This window comes from Symsagittifera roscoffensis, chromosome 10 (assembly GCF_963678635.1).
Source record: "Symsagittifera roscoffensis chromosome 10, txSymRosc1.1, whole genome shotgun sequence".
NCBI classification, from domain to species: domain Eukaryota; kingdom Metazoa; phylum Xenacoelomorpha; order Acoela; family Convolutidae; genus Symsagittifera; species Symsagittifera roscoffensis.
This window is the reverse complement of record NC_087071.1, coordinates 12,084,549-12,104,689: the sequence shown is the minus strand read 5'-3', so window position 1 is coordinate 12,104,689 and position 20,141 is coordinate 12,084,549. Positions and strand designations below refer to the sequence as shown.

The window sequence follows — 20,141 nt, the reverse complement described above, 5'->3', positions numbered from 1 at the left end:
CAAACTGTGCACTGGAGAGGCGCACAGATTTGTGTTTGTATGTTCCTGGATTCCAAAAACTAATCTTTAAACATGTTCCAAAATGTAAGTGGATTCCAGTTACAAAACCGTGGATTCCGCGTACATAGGAGTGTAACGTAAATGTTGTCGGCACATTTGTTGTGTCGCGGATTCCGCAACAAGCAAATATAGCTAGTTGTTTTGGATTCCGCAATTGTAAGTGGATTCAGCAAAAATGTAAGCGGAATCCGCAAATGTAAGAGGATTCCGCAAACTGTAGGTGGATTCCGAAATTTGTTCAATACTGAACTTGCATATGAACAATTAAAAGCTGAGCTGGAATGCTTATTTCTAGCAAGGCGGAAATTAAAAGCTAAGACTTAACCATTGTCAGCGGAATCCACGAACAAGTCTTAAAACATTGGTTACCTAAATCGGTGGATGTCATCTTTTAATATTTTGGAAAGACAACACCGAATAATTTCAATATTTGAAGTCATTGAGTTGAGAGTGTATGGAGCATATCGACAAATTAGGTCAGTATTTAGGATGCCATCGATCTCAAATACTGTTCAGTATTTGGGAATGATGGAATCTCAAAAACTGGAATAGTGTGGAATAAATATGGAAGAAATTCATTATTTGGAGTCATTACGTTGAGAGTGATTAGAAACCCAACGCATAGCAAATTGTCGAATTAGTTCAGTATTTGAGATTTCATCGATCCCAAATACTGGTCAGTAATTGGGAATCCATTAATCCCAAACACTGATTTATTCTAGTAACTTTCTATTCTAGTAAATTTCTATTACAGTGAAATCAAATCATGTATATAAAAAGAAATAATTTTAAAGGCTACTACATATATACATATATGTAAAGGGAATCCGCAAACAAAATTGCGGATTCCACAAACACTTTGTGGATTCAACTTACAGTTGCGGATTCCTCAACAGCTCAATTTAACTATACACATGTCTTAATGTTTGTCTGTGGACTCCATAAACTGTTTTGGATTCCGCAAATACGGTTGCGGATTCCGCAAATTCGTCTATTTTTCGAGCGATTTTGAGCGGAACAGTGTTTTAAGTATTTGTTTGTGGAATCCATAACAGCAAAGAAAATTTTTTTAAAAAGTAGCAATGATGTGGATTCCGCGACAAATTCGATTTTGACTTGTTGTGGAATCCGCATACAATGCACAGAATGCACAGTTTGGCCTCGTAATGTTTTCTTGTAAGAAAAGTTCTTAACTTACAATTTTCTTATGAGAAAAACTACTGTCTTCTAATACTTTCAGAGCCTATATTCGTAAGAAGCTGTAAGATTCAAATAAGAAAAATCCCAGATAGCGACGTTTTGGTCAACTAAAGACTAAGATTTGTCACTAAATCAAAATCGAAGTCGAATTTAGCAGAAAATATATTTTGCTACAAAGTTTGTGATGATCTCGATTAAATTTTTTCTTATGCTTTATAGATCTAACAGTTTTAAAATTTTTCTCACTGCTTATTTTGGTTCCACCAAATTTAGTCAATTTTAATTTAAATGGTCTCGAATTATTTGCTTAATTTGAAGTTTTTTTTGTATTTTTTTGAGATTTTCACCTCGGTTTACGGTTTGTTTGACCTACGTTTTGACTTGTTCGACCTATGCGTTGACGTTGCTCGACCTATGTTTTGTCTCTCTCACCTTTGCTTCTACTTTTTTAACCAAAAATGCGTTATATTTCAAACTGTGCTTCAACTTTCTCGGATTTCTCAAAAAACAAAGAAAGTGAATAAGTAGAAAAAAGATCTAATGTGATCTTTCTAATTTTTTGAGGATGCATATGCTGCAACTAAACAATAAGAATCAGTAAAATGATAAATTCCGGTTTCAAAACTTCATTTTTTTTCACAATTCTGCTTTTATTTTTAACAAAACTGGAATGAAACTCTTGGTCTAAAATTTGATATTCGAAAAAACTTCAGTAAACATAATTTCTTCTTGCCGCAGGAAACCGTAGATCTCGAATTTACAGTGTTACCTGGGAAACTATAATTGTGAAGCATAGAAAATTATTCTGTTTTTGTTGCAAGGAGTTTCATTCAAAATGAGGTTTTTTGAAAGATTGTTTTGGCACTTTTGGAGGAAAGTTTTTGTTTCACCGTCAGCATTTTCTACTTCAGCGTAAATTTATCGAAAAATGTTTCAATTATGCTAAATGTATTTTGTGATTTTTGTCATAATATAATAAAGATCAGGTAACTGATTGACTCTGTTTGGAGAAGTTGAAGAAAAAGTATAAATCACTTGGAGCGGAAAAAACGTTGTTAGAGGTAATCTCTGGGCTAGTCGAGATACAATTGTATCAAAGTGTGAAAACTTCCATTAAACATGAAGTACCCTTGGTACCATGAGATCAATAAAAATCAAAAAAAATTCTGGAAAAAATCATGTTAATAAGCAACAAGAAATTATGATAGCTTCTTAAACGAAATTCGCTCAAACTCAAAATTAGATAATGTTTTGTCAATAAAAACGTAAAGAAGGTTTTCTTGTAGCTTGAAAATTGCTGTTTCATAATATTTCTTTTCCACTGAATCCAGCCTCTCGTTATATTCTATTTTTTTTATTTGATACTCATTGAAATCTTTAATATTTCATTTTTAATAACTAGATTTTTGTTGGAAAAATATTGTATTTAAATCTTTTTTTTTCAATTACATTACGACACACAGGCAACACACAAGTAGTAGTTATACAAAATGATCATGTTGAAAAAACTAAGGCTCTTCAACGTTTATTCAATACCAGGCTATCAGACATAGCATCTTGGGTTTTCCACCAAAGACCGTTAAACAATACGCATTTAATTGGGCAACAATTGAGTTTAAGAGGTTGAACGTACTTTTTTTCCGTAATTGTGTTTTTCTATTGACGAATTTAACAAAAAAAAAACATTTTGTTGCAGTTATGAGTGAGGAAATTTTGTTGTGAAACTTTGAAAGTTTTTAAGTTAATGAATCATACGTTGAGCCAGACAAACAATTTTTTTTAGCAAGAAGTCAGCAATACAACTAGGATAAAAAAACTAAAGTGTACATATAATATTTTGAAAGATTATCTCAAACAATATTGTTTTGAAAAAAAATACTCAACAGCACTGTGTAAACACAGGCAATTAAGGTTAAATTTCATCTTAAAAAAATCATGCTTGAGAAAATATTAATTGTTTCAGAAAAACGTTTTTGGTGGTGATAAAAGTGATTTTTAGTTATTTTATTGGAACTAAAAATAAAATATTTCGAAGGTTAAAAAACTTAAAATTGATTCCAATAAATTTTTAACAACCCTACAAAAATTTTATTGGATCTTTCACAAAAGTTTTTTGTATTATTTTCTCAGATCATGACCAAGCGAATATTTTTAGCAAATTTTATAGTATATTTTATTGAAATTCAAATCATAACTCTCAATATTTTAGATATTTTTCAGTTTCGTAAGGTAGTTTTTTCAAAAAATTATTCTGTCGCGCAAAGATAATTTACTCAATATTCCTACCTCACACACTTTTTCTTTTCAATCTAAATTGATGAATTTATATTACCATCCTTGAATTTTTGATGGTTGAATTTGCCTGATTATTGAATTTTAATGAGGCAATTTGCTTTTGATTACTTTGCGCGGTACAATGCTTCTTTAAAACTAATTTGATTTAAATCATCGGCAATATTTTTTTAGCGAAATGGTTTCTATCCAAATTTCGGTTCTTATTTTGGCACTATTTTTCTTTCGCTTAAACTGTTTTCTTGATAGCGACGAGGAAGAACGTTTTGTGAAATCAGTTAGAAAAAACTTAACAAAACATTCACCTCCTTCTAATTTGATAAACCGATCAGTATTTTTACTTGCCGATATTTATCAAATTCTGGGAGTAGATAAAAAAGAAGGAACAATTAACGTCAAATTGTGGACTTACCTTTCATACCGTGTAACTAACATAAACTGGGATCCAAACATGACTGGTTTTCTTGGATTCTCTTTATTAAAAGGTGTTTTTTGTTAGTTTCCCATTTTTTGAGAAAGTAACTAACAACCATAAAAAAAATTTAGGATCAAAATGAGTGATAGAGACATTGAGCAAAACTGTACGTGCAAAAAAATGAAAAAATGCTATACAATACGTTATTTCATATCAAATATGGTTGAGAGAATTTTTTCGGCTTTGTAGAAATCAATTTCAAACTAGTTTTTTGTGCTTAATTTTCAAGAGCACTCGACAAAGTTTCTTCTCTTATCTGAAAATTTGTTCTCTTCCAAAAGTTCAATGAGGTTTCAGTTGTTTATAATCAAATGAATCCCTGAAACATATAAAACAGATTGCTGAAATATCAGGACAAATCTTTGATTCTTTTTAGTTCATTTTATTTGTTTCCAATAAGTTTTGACAAAAACTTTGGGTCACAGTGGTGCAAACTTTTTTCTGGCACGATGTAGAGATGTAGTAAGTAAGATGTGAAATTTTCGACCATTCGAGTAGCGGATGTTTTTTTCGAAAAAACCTTGTTCATGAACAAGACTTCTCGGATTTATGAACGAAGAACTGAATATTCCGACTGCCCTTAATTGGGATTCTAAAATTTTTTCGCCAGGTTTTTGGTAAAAAATAAAGCTGGGATTGTTAATATAAAACATTAAGCTACAATAATTTGGTAGTTATAAGAAAATAATAGGACCAATTAGTTTGCTTGATTTCAGTTCGAAACATTTTGATTTCAATTCGAAACCAAGTCGGATTCTTGTTAGGCTTACAGCATCATAGCTGAAGTCTTCAAAAAGTTAAGCGAGCAATTTTCCTAAGCACAAAGTGCATTTAGCATAGAAAAAAAAAACGGTTTGGGAATACTAGATTACACCTTCGAACTGAGCTCTGCAATTTTTTTAAAAAAAATTGGTTGAAGTAAATAAAAACCATCCCACATTGATCTATTTTTTTTAGAAGTCGGAACGTTTTATACCTAATAACCATGCTCGCTAGCAAAATTCTCAATATTAAAAATACTCGGAGTTTAAATACAATATTATTTCGAAATGGCGTTGAAATTCAAATTTGAATCTTCTAAATTAAATTTGAAGCAGAAAACAATAAACCAAAAACTGTTTGAACGAATTTTGGCAGGCTAAAACCAAAATTTTTGATCAAATTGGATCGTACTATATAAACGTCAAAATGTTGTTCCGTATTTTTCTTCCTAACTGTAGTGTGTATTGATACATTGATGATTTGAGAGCTTCAAAAATGGCTTTGAGGAAACTAACTAACTGAAAAATAACTTGGAGGCACCGTCTGGAACCCTGATGTGACTTTCCTGGAAGCGACTGAAGTGGTTTACAAATCATTCGACGGGCAGTATATTTTTTACAACGGACTGGTGGTTCCAGACAGTGGTGTCGTTAATGTTAAATTGACATGCAATCTTCGTGTACGACTATTTCCATTCGACACTCAGGTACTTTTTTCCTTATTCATATTTTTTTATTTTGATTTTTTGTATCAACAATTAGATTTATAATATGAGAATCAAATTTTGCTTAAACCACAAAAATTTAGCTATCAGTTTGAGTAAAATTAGTTTTCATTTGAAGTTTTTTTCAGCGCTTTCTGATCAAAAAAACTCACAAAATTAAAAAAAAAACATTCGGCAAAAACAACAAAACATAATTGCCTCAAAAATAAGGGTGCCAAATTGCACATTTGTCAAAAATATCAATTTGCCACTTTTTGATCATTTTTCTCAAGAATTGCCCGTAGCCAAATCAGAGTCAGACTTAAATAACTTGCTTAAACTTTTAGGGTATTTCAAGCTATGTTTTTCATGAAAAAACTCTAATCGCTTTTAGGTGTGTACCTTCCATGCTGGTCAATGGATTTCGACCCAAAATGACTATCGTCTGACAACAGATCCCGAATTCTCCCATCCTGAAAAACTGGATCTCGTTTTTTTCCAACAATCGTCGAATTGGAAGCTACAAGAACCTGTAACTTACCGAGCGAAAGAGGAAATTTTCTATGCAAAGTCCTACAATTATACTTATGACCGACTTGAATACACGTTACATTTGGAAAGACATCCGACTTACTACATAATTGTCATTTTAATTCCCACAATTCTGATGGGACTAATTTCAGTTCTTGCACTTATCCTTCCTCCGGAATCGGGAGAAAAGGTTTCCCTGGCAATTACTGTTCTACTGTCTCAAATACTAGAACTCCTGGTTCTGTCCGAAATTTTACCTGCAAGTGGGGAAAAAGATTTTCCATTGATTGGAGTATACGTTATTTTCCAAATTATGATGGTAGCTCTTTCAGTAATTGAGTGTGTGTTAATAGCTAAAATTCATTTCAATGCGGATCAAGGGAAACCAGCTCCAAAATGGCTTTTGACTCTCATTTCTGAAGAGAAAAACGAGGTTTCAAGCCGACTTAACCAAATGGACCAAATCACTCGCGTAGAAACAGCCGAACAAACTGAATCAACCGGAGATGACGAAGCTCAGATGAACTCCAAAGCAGCAAGTCTTGCATGGTCGAGATTAGCAAATATAATTGACCGCGTCTTTCTAATCGGCTACGCATCCTTTCTTCTAATTGGGTTTCTGGCGTTTCTTATCATTGTGATAACTGAAATAAAATAAATAAAACTGTCGCTGTGTAAGAAATAAGAACGTAAGGACCAATTGAACTATATCCCCCCTGAATGAAAATAGGGGGAGATTGCTCACTTGGTTAAAAAAAATTATTTTTCAGCCAATCAGATATGAGCGTAGTGCATGCAGGCATTGCGGCTTGAATTTGCGATTTAATTTTTGGGGGGAGATTGTTCACATGGACGGTACGTGCAAACATACTGAATTTTTCATTAATTGAAGAAGAAATCCAGAAAAAATACATTCGTTTTCTGAGGTAGTGGGAGCAAAGTTTAATTTTGAAACAAATGCTTGAAAAAATGTGGAAAGCTTGGACAATTTTTCAAAAAATCTCAGCAATTTTTAAAATCTGTGTTCTCAAAACAACAACTACGTATTTTAAACTTAATCACGCCGATTTTGGCCTGCTGCAAGTGTTAATTTTAGTTGTAGAAAAAAAACCAATTTATACTGAACAAATGGCTGTTCACTTAACTGGCTATTGGTTAATACACGAGCAAAAAGCAATTGTAGAGGTTTGTGTTCTTCCAAAGTAGCTTTCTTTTTTAAATACCTTGAGCAAAATGTTCGGTCATTAAAAGTGTAAATACTTTGATTTGAGGCAGTACAACAGTGCGAAAGTACAACAGTGCCGAAACACAACAGAATCTAAATAACGTCCAACAAAGTCAAAAATCATTATTTTTTTGGCACTGTTGGACACTTTTTCAGTTTCGACACTGTTTTACTTCGGCACCGTTGAACGCACCTTTTTGATTTGCATGTAAAAACGAGACGATCATTCGATAAAACCAAAAAGCTATTGTCTTAGCTAGGGCTCGTTCAGTTATACCTAAAAATACGGTGTTTCAATGAATTGGGTGTTTCAAAAACACTTGGGATTGTTGACCTTCCAATTAGAAGAAAAAGAGTTTCAATCATTGAAATTGTTTGCAAAAACGGTTATCCATCAATTGATCTGTTATTTTTCCTGCGTTTTAATTCTGTATGAGTTAATTTAACTGCATTTACTGTATTAATAACTTGTTGTTCCGACATTCGATACAAAAGTAACGGAGTATTTGTGCTCGGGGTGGGTTTTTTCTTCAGACAAATTTCGATTTTTCAATTAGCCATTTCTGACGGAGTTTTTTATATCATTAAAAAGGTATTGTTGTTCTGAGCTTAAAATTGAAAAGATATTTCACCTGTGATCAATTTTTGTAAAGTTATGGTGGTTTAAAGATTGCCATTTCGGCCCTCTGGTGGTTTAAAGATTGCCATCTTTAAGGTTGCCATCTGGTGGTTTAAAGATTGCCATTTCGGAACAATTAACGCGCGATATACTTCGCGCTTTTAAGGTATAAGCGGAAATTTAATCCGTCTAGAAATTGTTCCAAATTGGTTGAAAGAAGCTTACTTGAGATAATTGATATGTTAAAAGGAGCGAAATTTATCCTTTTGTAATTTATATGGCGTATACTTAATTTGTTAATGATATTAGGTATTGCGGTAATTGTTAATGTTATTACTGCTCCATAAACCTCGAGTTTCGCCCTGATACGAGCAGTCTTGTTGAGTTTTCACAATGAATTTTCTTTTTACAGTTTTAGTAAAACTTTAAGCGGAATTAAACATACAAATTGATTTACTTAAAATATGGTGAATATAAATTTTAGATATATTATTTCACGAATATTTCATAAATATTTTGAGAAAAATTCATTGAGAGCAATCTTAACTTGTAGGCCTTTCGACTGTTTTTTTAAAAGCCAAAATGGTTGCGTGTGTATTCATTGTTTTATTACAATTTTGTGTGCTATCTTAAATTGTTGAACCTAAAGTAAGTTTAATTTTTGTGAAACTGGAGACATTTTATGGCTGTTGTATGTTTTTTTTCAAATAGATTGTTAATCAGAGTGGCTCAATTAGTTTCTAGATCAATACAACAAAAAATAAATGATTGATTAATTTAATCAATAATTGCCTACGAAGATTTGAAAGCACAATATTACAATGAGGGAGATATCAAAAAATTGGAATTAAGGTTACGTAAGAAAAATGTTCCACATGCATTTTTGAGCCGTTGCTAAAAATTGTGGGGAGGGTTCTCAGGCTTGAGGGACCGAATGCTCGAAAAAATTCAACCAATCAAAATTGCTAAACGTTCCTATTAGCTAAATGCCTTTCGCACAAAATCAAATTCAATATTAACAGAAAATGTATTAAATCAGTAGAAATTAACCAAAAAATTACGAATTTTGTGTTACAACCGCGATATTATTCAGATAAATATCTATACTTGATATTTCGAATTCATAAGAAATTTTCAGTCTCGAAAACTCATCTGCTTATTATCTAATTGGTCAATATCAACACGAATGGCCTAGATTTACTTAGAGATTTTCGCGATTTACTTTGAGATTTTTATTACTCAATTTTGATTGGCTGAGGGATGCCACCAAAAATTGTTTTTAAAGGCATTTTAAAATCTTCGTCAGTCTTTGTAAAACATTGTCTACACTAAAAAACTTAACGAAGAACAAAAACATGACTCAAACACATGACTACACTCTTATTGTTCTTCTTTTTTTTTCAAAAATATACAGGTGCTGTTGCTTTTCTTGCAATATTTCCAAATGAAGTTTTTATTCAGTGAATACAAACAATCAGCCTTAAAGAAAAACATTAGATTTTCCTTACTTTTTTCCGGCTATCAATCTAAGTGCACGATTAGTCAAGCTTAAGAAAATACTTATTGTTATCTTAAGCTTGACTAATTGGACTTTGGGTGAGGCTTCTGAAGCTAGAAAATCTAACAGTTTTACTATTTTAATTGCATAATCTTTTCATGATTTAGCACATAAAAAGCGGTCACAAAACTATCGAGAAACTTTCTGCATTGTCAATTGCCTGGTGTGCATAAAGACTACATAAATGATTACTTGGCCTTACTTGAGCATAAGTAAACCAATGGCACATCGAAATCTCTTTTAACAAAGCTGATAGATGCTCACTTTCTTCTGGGCATTGCTTTTGTCTTACAATCTCCGCTGAACCCAAAACCAATACATGACAACCCGCACCCAGTTTCAAGAGATAACAATCGATTATAGTATGATTTTAGTAGCTGTCTTAGTGAAAATTCAAAAAAATCTATTATAATCAATTGTTAATCGATTATAATCTCTTGAAATCTGTATTAAATTATTCTACATCCAGGGCACCCCTCCAAGAATAATCCACAATATTCACAAAATCCTTCAACTCGTTTTAATTTTGTTCATATTGAATATTCTATCATTATTTTCTTTGTTTATTAATTTTCTTATAATTAATTTTTTCACCAACTTTTTTTTGAAAAAATTAGGAATTATAACGCCCTATAAGAGGTTTTCTGTTGGAACTATAATCAATTATAATGGATTATAAGAGATTATAATCTCTTGGAAATTATCACAATTATAATCGATTATAAGAGATTTTCTGTTGGAACTAGAATCAATTATAATGGATTATAAGAGATTATAATCTCTTGGAAATTATCACAATTATAATCGATTATAAGAGATTTTCTATTGGAACTAGAATCAATTATAATTGATTATAATAGATTATAATCTCTTGGAAAATATAACGATTATAATCGATTATAAACCCTTTAAGGACCTAATTTTGGTAATTATAATCAATTATAATTGTGAAAATATCATCATAATAATCCATTATAATCGATTACTTACGACTAAACTTCGATGCGGGAATTCTGGACGTTTTGATTTCTCAGAAATTGACTTGGCAAAAAGCACAAAAACTTGCAGATCTTAGTTAAAATTTTGACAGAAAACTTTTCAAACTGAACATGAAGGAACTATTAAAACACGTTACTGAAATTAAAGTCTCATTTAAGGAAAAAAATTCAGTTCAAAGGTTATATTTTCTGAACATTCTTAATGCTTTTAATATAGATCAATAAAGAGCAATATTAAGGTTTTTTTTCTCAAAAAGTAATTCTGCAATCAGTAGGATATTTATACCGATGAGTAGCTAGAAATACTTATAGCAAAAAAATTGAATACATAAAATCTAATATGAACACATTTTTAGTAAGGCAAAGCAAGCCATAACAAATTTTTTGTTGATCAGAAAAATAGAAAACTTTTTTTAAACTAACATTTTTCTTAGTTTTTTGGACACATGCAGGCAACGACAAGTTCAAAAGGATAATTTACTGCCAGGTAACGCAAAAGTTGGGTTCATTAGCATGCACCGTTTCATCTAAAATTTCTTTGAACTAAATTAGTTCACCAGTACGATATACACTTTATCAGACATCTGATAGGTTCACGTGCAATAATGATACCAAAATGAAAAAAAATCGAAAAAACGAACGGTTAAAAACTAAAGGAATATTGAGCTCATGACTTAAATGTGTGCCATACAATAACCAAATTTTGTCAGAATTTTTTAGTTTAAAAATCAATTTTTGCTGGACACTAAAAAACCGGAAATTATCTGCCATTTTTTCTGAAAAATTAGCTGATTATTGGAATCTGTGAAATGAAAAGACTCCAGTCAATAACTTGTTTCCAAGAGCCATATCATAACTAGTCTCAGTTGCATCATTGAATAGTTTGGAATAACATTTATAACTAACTATAAGGAGCACTAATAAATTACAGAATAAATAATTTTTTCAATAAAGCACGATCTTTACACTTCTTTTATTTTTATTTTATGTCAACTTACCCCAAGTGCATAGTTGTGATCAAATAAAAAATAATTAATGAACTTGAGCAGCTTTTCAAATTTAACAGTATCTGCGATGAGAGTTTGCTGCTGAAAACTTATTTAATGTGAATATTGATGGCTAATATAGGTTAACATGAGGTAACTTTTTAACAAGCTTTTCATGGAAATTTTGCTGATTTTATTTAAAATTGTTGACAGCTGGTTTTTTCAGTTAGTTTGGGACCAATCTACCAATTTCTGGATAATCAGGTTTCTTTTTCAATCCAACTATGATCCAAAGTTTCCCATCCAGAACCGCACAATCATAAAGAAGGTGATGATTTCATACGCCTTCTCCCATGCTTGTTTTCTCTCTTCGTCCCATTTGTCGCTTATCCGTTTCTGAACTTGATTCACAATGCAACCACCCAGCTTCTGAAACATAAGAAATGATTGGCAGTCACTATTTGGTTCTCTATGCAGAGATTGGTAATTTAAGGCTCATTGTGATTGTTTTTGTTGTTGTTTTAGATTGAATCAATATTTTCAGCTCATAAAGGCAAGAAAGATACATATATGAACAATTTGTCTTCTTGGAGGATAAATTTTTTGTAAACGGACGAAAAAAGGTCGGACCATAGTTTTGGTCTTTTCCTGGCAGGTAGGTTCTCTAAACTTCTAGTACTTGAACTCAGTGGCCGCTTTTGTAAATATGAGTAGATCACAATGATTTACCAAAAAGCCATCAAATATTTTTTTCTAAATAAATTGCCTATAGATTCAATGATATATGATATATTGAGGTTTTGATATATCGAGGTTTTTGATACAAGATTATGAAAACGAAGTTTGCATAGAATAGCCTAATCATTCGTTTTTAATGCTTCTTGTGTCCTGTACATTGTGAATTAAAAGTTATTCAAGTAAAACTCGGTAATGAAAAAGGAATGGAACCTCCATACCTGCGCGAACTCTACTGTTGATCTGGTTAATGCCAAGTTGTTGGCAATATTCTTTTAGGTCAACCAGTTTTAATGGAAATTAATTAACTAAAATTGCTCATTTTTGAACCACATTTCAGCATAAAAACATAAAATCGTGAAAAAAAAACACACTTTTCTCACATTTCAGCATTAAACACCTAAAATATATTTTTTAAATGACCTCATAAAGGTGATAAATTGGGTCTAGTTTAATTTTGAAAATAAACAATCTAAACGTTTACGATTGTTTGAAAAAACAAAAATTACAAAAAGGCAGGCAGATTCTTTAAATTTCAGCACAAAAACCTAAAATTATAAAGAAAACTGACCTCATAAAAATGATACTGCACTTTTTTCTTGTTATGAGTAGCCCCCAAAAAATTCAACCTCTCCTCGTGTTTCTTAATTGCGTTCAAGTCTCCCAAACAGTCTCTCAAGGCTACTCCAATGGCCTTTGCGTGATTCTTGAACCGCGGGTGACTTCGCTGCTCCGTTCCGTTTTTGTTGCTGTCGGCCCATGAAAATATTTTGGGAACTTCATCGTTTTCGTTCATGAACCTAAACACAACAAAATCCCGTTGAATTGGGGCAAAATGATGAATGTTCCAACTATCCATGAATTTCAAAGCAGGTGAAACTGTTGGTGAAAAAAGTTATTGAAAAAAAGGAAAAAACTTAAGCAACTGAGTTTTTATTTTTATCATTGTTCCGTCTTTCGAAACAAATGACCGAATCTTTGTGCTCGGGTGGTTTTTTTTTCTTCAGACAAATTTCGACTTTTTAATTAGCCATTTTAGACGGAATTTTTGTTACATCAGCTGAAAGATATTATTGCCTTGAGCTCAAATTTAAAAGGATATTTCTCCTGCAATCATTTTTCTTAACATTATGGGATCTTAAACATTCCGATTTTGGCCAAAATTGGACAATTAAATTGTGATTTATTTCGGGCTGTAAACGCGTAAGCGGCGATTTAATCCGTCTTAGAACTCGTTCCAAATTGATTGAAGCAGGCTATTTGTCATACTGCCAGGTTACTAGGAGCTAAATTAACCACTTTGAATTTCATATGGTGGGATGATACAAAATCTCAAACACTTTTTAAAATTCTCAAAGATATTTTTGATACATATTTTTTGATCAATATTATTCATCAATTTTTCGAGTGAACACTACTTCATAGAGCGTAAAACGCAGTCGGAACTTTCAGCACTTCGCATTGATACGGCCAGTCTTGCTCTTCCGACTTTTGATAACAAAAACAACGGAATATTCGTGCTCGGGGTGGTTTTTTTCTTCAGACAAATATCGACTTTTTAATTAGCTATTTTCGATGGAGCTTTTTTATCATCTGACAAAAATTTTTGTCTTGAACTCAAATTTAAAAAGATATTTCATCTGTGATTGTTTTTCGTAAAGTTATGGGGGTGTAAAGATTGCCATTCTGGCCAATTTGGGATTATTAACGCGAGATATATTTCGCGTAAGCTGGGATTCAATCCATCTTAAAAATCGTTCCAAATTGGTTGAAGCAAGCTCATTTGCCATAATGAGTGAAATCTGTCACTTCGAACTTTATATGGCGTGTCGGATGATAGTTTTCACAAAGAAGATCAAATTAAAAAAGATCATGTTTTATTACATATACTTTTTTCAGGTTATTAATGCTCGATAGACCTTAAAAGGCAGTCGAAATATTCAGAGCTTCGCCCTGATACAAGCAATCGGCTCTTTTCCAGTCCCCCCACCTTGCAAAATACCGAGTTTTATGTTTGTTTTACGTGTTATTACGGCTAAATGCGTGATGTTACGCTGTAAAGTATGAAGAACAAATCTGTTCACAGTTGTTGATTTGTTCACCACGCCAAATTTCATTGCATTATGACAAAGTTAAATAAGCTTTTCAAAGTTGAATTTGAAAGAGGGGGGGGGGGGGGAAACTGGAAAAGAGCTAAGCAATCTTGCACATTTTTATTTTTCCTACACGGAAGGCCAAATGACAGATGCAAAAATATACAATTGAATTCTTCTAATACTGCCTTATACGAAGTAAATACTTTGATTCATCTCCCTTTGGAACCGCTTTGATGAAGCATTAACGGAAAACAGGAAATCAAATCGCGGATTACTTATAGCTAATGGAAAAACTTGAAAAATTTCAAATAGCCATACCATTACAATTAGTTGCCACTGGCAAAAAGTTTTTTGACTTCAAGGTACCAATTTTTTTGTTGATTCCTAAAGTTCAACCAAAAAAAAGATAATATAAAAAACACAATTAGTTTTAAGAAAAATAACCTAGAGCTTTACTGTCCCGGTACTTTCTTTGAAAGTTGGAAAGTTCATGTCACGGATTAATGATGAAATCAAACCAAGATTTTTTCTCCGGAGTTTTAAAAGTGAACCAAATTTTCAAAAAATACATTTCGATTGACTTGTTTTTTGTCTCTCATTTCTTTTGTTTTGCAAAAAAATACGTATATAAGAAATTGATTTGTAAATTTTTGTAACTTTTTTTTCATTTAATACTCACTGTTCCAAAACATCTTCAAGGAATTCGTTGTAATTTGACGTCAAAGTTTGCAAGTCCTCAATAATTAGCTCCTGTTGTCTTGCTGTCACTACCATAGACTCTTCAGTCGCCATTTTTTGCTATTCTCAAAACTTCTATTGAAATATTTTGATGGAATAAATTAAAAGTCTTATTTTATACAAAATACTTTTCACACAGCGTGCGTTTGAAATTCCGTATTTGACAATGATTGATTTCAGAAGCATATAATTTTGAACGGAAGAAGATTTCTGACAAAAGTAACCGAATTTTTCCCTTTTCATACAAAACTTGTATCAAAAGGGAAATATTTGGTTACCTTATTTTGAAACTCTCGTCCTTACGTTTCTGAAACTCAATCATTGTGACCAACATTGGAACAAAAAACCATTTGAAGACCGGTGGAAATGATTTTTTGCTTGATCATGAAGTAGAAAACTTGTGGTAAATTATTTGAGAACCGGTTCTCTGAATGCCTGTTTTTTGCTTCGATCAATTTCGAAGTCCTAAATATTTTCACCGCCTCTTAAGCTCTACCGAGCAGAAATAACATGAAAAAAAAAATAAAAAAAGTTTTTTTTTTTCAAATTAAGATTTTTTTGTGAAACTATCCCCCGCACACCATATAAAGTAGAAAACACTAGTAACAAATAAGTTATGGCTAATAAACTTGCTTCAACCAATTTTGAACCATTTTAAAGACAAATTAAATCTCCTCTTATGCGTTAATAGCGCAAGATATATCGGGCCTGAATTGTCCCAAATTAGCCAAAATGATATTATTTCAATCCCCATAACTTTACAAAAAAAGATCACAGGTGAAATATATGAATGTTTAAGTTTAAGCCCAGGACACTAATTTGTTTTTGAAAGTTATTAGAAAAAAATGTCAATTATAGTAAATTAAAAAGTCGAAATTTGTCTGAAGAAAAAAACACCACGAGCACAAATAATCTGCTACTTTTGTTCCTGGAAGTCGGAACCAAAAATCATGAACAAAACAATTTTTGTCATACCAAAGCAAAAGTTTAATCCTTCCATTTGTTTTGGTTATGACAAAGAATTTGACGCAAATTCATGTCATAATGAACAAACCAACAATTCCCATCCCCTTGTGATAAAATTACGTCACTAGTTTTCTCTAGGCACTTAGCAAGCTTTAATATGAAACTCATAGCATATCTTAGAGGGCTCTAGATGCCCCATTTTTGGTGTTTAAAAACAGTTTTTAGCAAAATGCGGCGCTTTGGTACCTGAAATAGACCTATACAAACAGTAATTTCTTCAATTAGTTTCTAATTTTAAATATTCCGATAGCTTCGATTTTGAACAGAACCGTTAAATGACAAAAATTCTAAATAGTCCAGAAAAAAAAACACTCTTGCAACTTGTTCTCTATAATACAATTACACATTGTACGACCCATTCTACATGATTTTTTCAAAATGCGAGTCATCATTCTTAAATTAATGAGCATTTCGTTTTACATTTATTTTTTATTTTAATGTGTTTGCTTTATAATGGGTTTTGATGTTTAGTTTATGATCTATAAAACCAAGTAAAACCTTTAACTCTCAAAAGTATTGAATCGGGTGTACCGCTGCCGCTGGCCTTGTTCTCACTCCAAATGGAGCTGCTGCGTAGGCCAATAATTTGATTTCAACCTTGTTAGTTGTGAGTTTGTTTCTATCTATCTTCGTTGCAAATGTTTGCAGGCTATCATTTTTTTAAACTCTTTTTGTATTTGTAACTTAAATTTGAATTGTATCAGCTGCATGCTTTTTCAGTTTTCCTCGTTGATTTATGATCAGTGTCATACCGCTAAGTCCTCAAGGTATGATTTGCTAATTCCTAAATCCGTATGGATAGATAATGTCGGGCTCTTGAGAGAGCGAAGTTAAAGACAACTATTTAATGTTAACGTTAATTCTCTTTCTGAACCGTAGTTCACTCTAACCGCCGTCCTCGTCCTCGGTATCAGGGTCAATCGACCAGTACACATTAACGTTACATAATATCAAAACTTACATAATAAGTTTTATGCGGAGTTTTATCTATCCATGCCGGATGACATTCCCCCTCCTCGGGAAAATTTCGTAGAGTTTTACTGTTTGAGTTTTTAGTTCCCTTGGGAGGACTGTTTGTCCTGTCTCTTCATTTTTATTCTCCGGTTTCCACGGTATTGTTGTCGATGTTTTCGTGCATTTTAACGTGCTCTTCGTTGTTTTGTGGATATTTGTCTTCTCGTTTTTTCACTTCTGTGTCCTTCGTGTTTACGAATAATACGTTGTTTTCCATCGTTTCGTCTTCTGCTTCTGTTGGGGATGTTAGGTCGATTCTGTTATTTGTGGTGGTCGGTTTGTGTTTTGGGCTAATAGCCTCTATAAATTGTACACAAGCCTTGTATTTTTTTTTTCAAAAAAACCAATCTCCTGGATCAATCTCCTTGGGAAGTCTTGCGTTGATTTTTTTGGTGGCGAATCGATTTCAAATTGCTTTTTCCCGGTTGCACTCGCGATCTGTATTGTGCTGATTGGGATGGGGTTACCTTGTGATATTGCTAGTGTCGCCTGTCTGTTTCTAGTCGATCATTCTTGTTGCGGTTGCAGGTGGTGTGTGCTTTTGGTTTTGTCGTTTTGGTGTCTGTGAGATGAGCTCCTCCGATCTTGACGACGAATCATTATCCTTTTCTGGGCTTTTTGTTCTTTTCCTGTTCGATCTTAGTTTGGAGGCTCATCCCTCGTGGCGTCTGTAGTTTTATTACTGGTTTTTCTCCAGTCCTGTTTCCTGTCGCTTTGTTGTTTGCCTTTCTTTATGTGGGGCTGCTTCGGCTTCTGCTCTGTGCTGCCTTCTCCTGTTCTGTTAGTTTGATCGGTAGCCCAGTTCTAGTGTCCTCCTTGAACATTGGATGTTGTGGAGTCTTTGGACTTTCTATGTCTAAAAAATGTAGGCATGGCCCGATTCTCCGTGCGGATTTATAAGCAACATAATCGCTTAGTCGAGAAATTCTGCATGGTCCGTATATTAAAGGGTTAGGGACAAATCCTGTTCCGCTGTTTCTTAGTAACCTCGGTTGTTTTCCAAAAATTTGTACTCAAGCAGTGTGTGGTGTGTAGGTTAGGATTTTTCCATTTATGGTCTTATATTTTTGTTCAAACGTTTCTGGGTTCTTGACTTTTGTTGCTAATCGAATAGTTTTCCGTGCCACTTGTTTTTTTTCGTTTTGTCTATTGTTCTTTGTACTCCCTTGTATCTTAAGTTATTATTTTTTAGCTAGTTCTATGGGTTTTGTTTGTGCACCTGTTTCTGGCTGGGTCGGTGATTGCGTGTTGGTGAGCGTCCTTGCTAGTGATTTATGTGTGGCTTTAGGTGGTGATCCTTTCTTTTGTATCTGTACTTCGTCCTTCGATCAGCGCTGAAGGTCATGCATAAGTTCCGCTGGTATAGGTGGCTTCGTAACGTTCTTTCGATTTAAACATGCATACATTGCGCTCTCCCAAATTAGATTGTTTGGTGAGCTATTTGTGCCTATATTCGAAAGTGGGGGTATTTGGTTTTCTGCCCATATGCGCGTCAGAATGTGAAATTTTTGTGACATCGTGTGATGTGATTCTTAATGTTTTTATTATTTCTGCGACATCTGAAGCTAACTTTTATGGTGTATTTGACTGGTCTATTTTCATTACAGCCAACCTACGTTTAATTGTCTGAATCATTCTTTTAACCACTCCTATAGCTCTGTGATCATCTGCTGGTGCGAATATTAATTTTATATTGTATGTCCGACAAAAAATTTGAAAATTTTAGCTCTGAATGTTTGCGCTTGATAGCAATTTAATCTTCTTGGCACCCTGTTGTTAGAGATGTATCTTTGCATGAACTTGATTGCAATATTTGCTGTTGTATTTGATACAATTTTTGTTGATGGGAACTTTGACCACTTATCTATTGCAACTAGAAAGTATGCATCTCTATTTAATTCATCCGGAAGGGGCACTGCGAAATCTAATTGAACTTCCTCAATAGGTTCGACTACTGGTTCCATTTGGAATGAAATCTTCTTTCCTAAGATGGGTTTTAAATTTTTAGCTTGCTCTGTGCAGTGTTTGCAGTTTTGTGCCATTTGCACAATTGATCGATGAATATGCGAGAACCAGACATGGTGACTCAAACCCAACACACCGCTGATCCCGGGTGTGTCAAGTGAAGACTGTCAAGTACTGTCTGCCGCAGTTTGGTAGGAATGACGACTCTCTCGTCTATGAGTAAACAATCCTCTAGGACATGTAGCCTGTTCCGAAGGTTAAACCAATACTGTCCAAAGGAAGCTTTGATAGCTTCCCAATCCCTTTTTTCACGAAATTGATCAGTGGACGCAGATTTCGGTCCCTCTTTGTGGCTGCGGCGATGAAAAAAACCCCCAGTACTCTTTGGAGTTTTCGACGGAATAGCGGCGTGTCCTCTTCCGTTTCTACGGCTTTCACCACTGTTGCTACTATTTCGTCCATTATTTCGTTGTGGCTGGCCTCTAACTGTGACGAGAATGTCATCGTTGGGGGCTCCACGTTGGGTGTTGTTTCTTCTTGTAAACCTACGCTGGGGTCCACGCGGCTGACCCATATTTCTTTTTCTAGTGGATTGTCAGTTTCCGTGTTGTTTTCTGTTTGCTAGGCTGAAGTCGACCTGGCTGTTTTGTTTTCATCTTCTATGTTGTTCGCTGCTTGTGTGACTATAGTCGACCTGGCTTTTCCCGTCTTCGGTGTATCTATTCTCGGACTCTTTATTTCTACTACAGTAGTTTTTGATGTCGAGCTGCCTCCAAAAATGATTTTGGGGAAGTTTGACTGTTTTGTTCTTGGTATTAGCTCCCTTGCGTCGGCCACTGACGCGGTTGAAGTGGATGGTATTGGTGACTTTATGCTGTTCATTTGCTTTCCTTTGGTCAAGCGTGGCTTGTGCCAACTCGGGTCACAGATACTTTTCTACCGGTCGGATGAGTTTTGCCAGTCAAGCGAAATTACCTCAGAATTTGAGGTATATTGAATTTTGCTTTTGGGTAGCGATTGACCGCTGTCGGAATGTTTGGAATATTTAGTTGTTAATTGAGCATCTAATAACCCTTTATTTTCTGCGCGCTTTTGATCAGATCATATGGTGCTCTGTTTTTATTGGCCAGATTATTTAGAATGACGTTGTCAATAGTT

At 33.6% G+C, this 20,141-nt stretch overlaps 1 protein-coding gene across 1 annotated transcript; it reads right to left on the bottom strand.

Annotated features, from left to right (window-relative positions):
- Positions 1-11,691: 11,691 nt before the first annotated feature.
- On the bottom strand, positions 11,692-15,127 carry LOC134854979 (uncharacterized). Its single transcript, XM_063871358.1, has 3 exons — positions 14,920-15,127; positions 12,716-12,944; positions 11,692-11,838 (listed from the first exon to the last, which is right to left on the bottom strand). The coding sequence occupies exons 1-3, from the start codon at positions 15,030-15,032 to the stop codon at positions 11,692-11,694; spliced, it is 489 nt and encodes a 162-aa protein (XP_063727428.1). The 5' UTR covers positions 15,033-15,127.
- Between the last annotated feature and the right edge of the window lie 5,014 nt (positions 15,128-20,141).

Excerpts from the sequence above, each read along its gene's own strand:
- LOC134854979 (XM_063871358.1), bottom strand. The coding sequence starts at position 15,032 with ATGGCGACTGAAGAGTCTATGGTAGTGACAGCAAGACAACAGGAGCTA. Across the intron at positions 12,945-14,919 it reads CTTGAAGATGTTTTGGAACA|GTTCATGAACGAAAACGATG; the intron begins GTGAGTATTAAA and ends TGTTGTGTTTAG. Across the intron at positions 11,839-12,715 it reads TGCAGTATCATTTTTATGAG|AAGCTGGGTGGTTGCATTGT; the intron begins GTCAGTTTTCTT and ends CTTATGTTTCAG.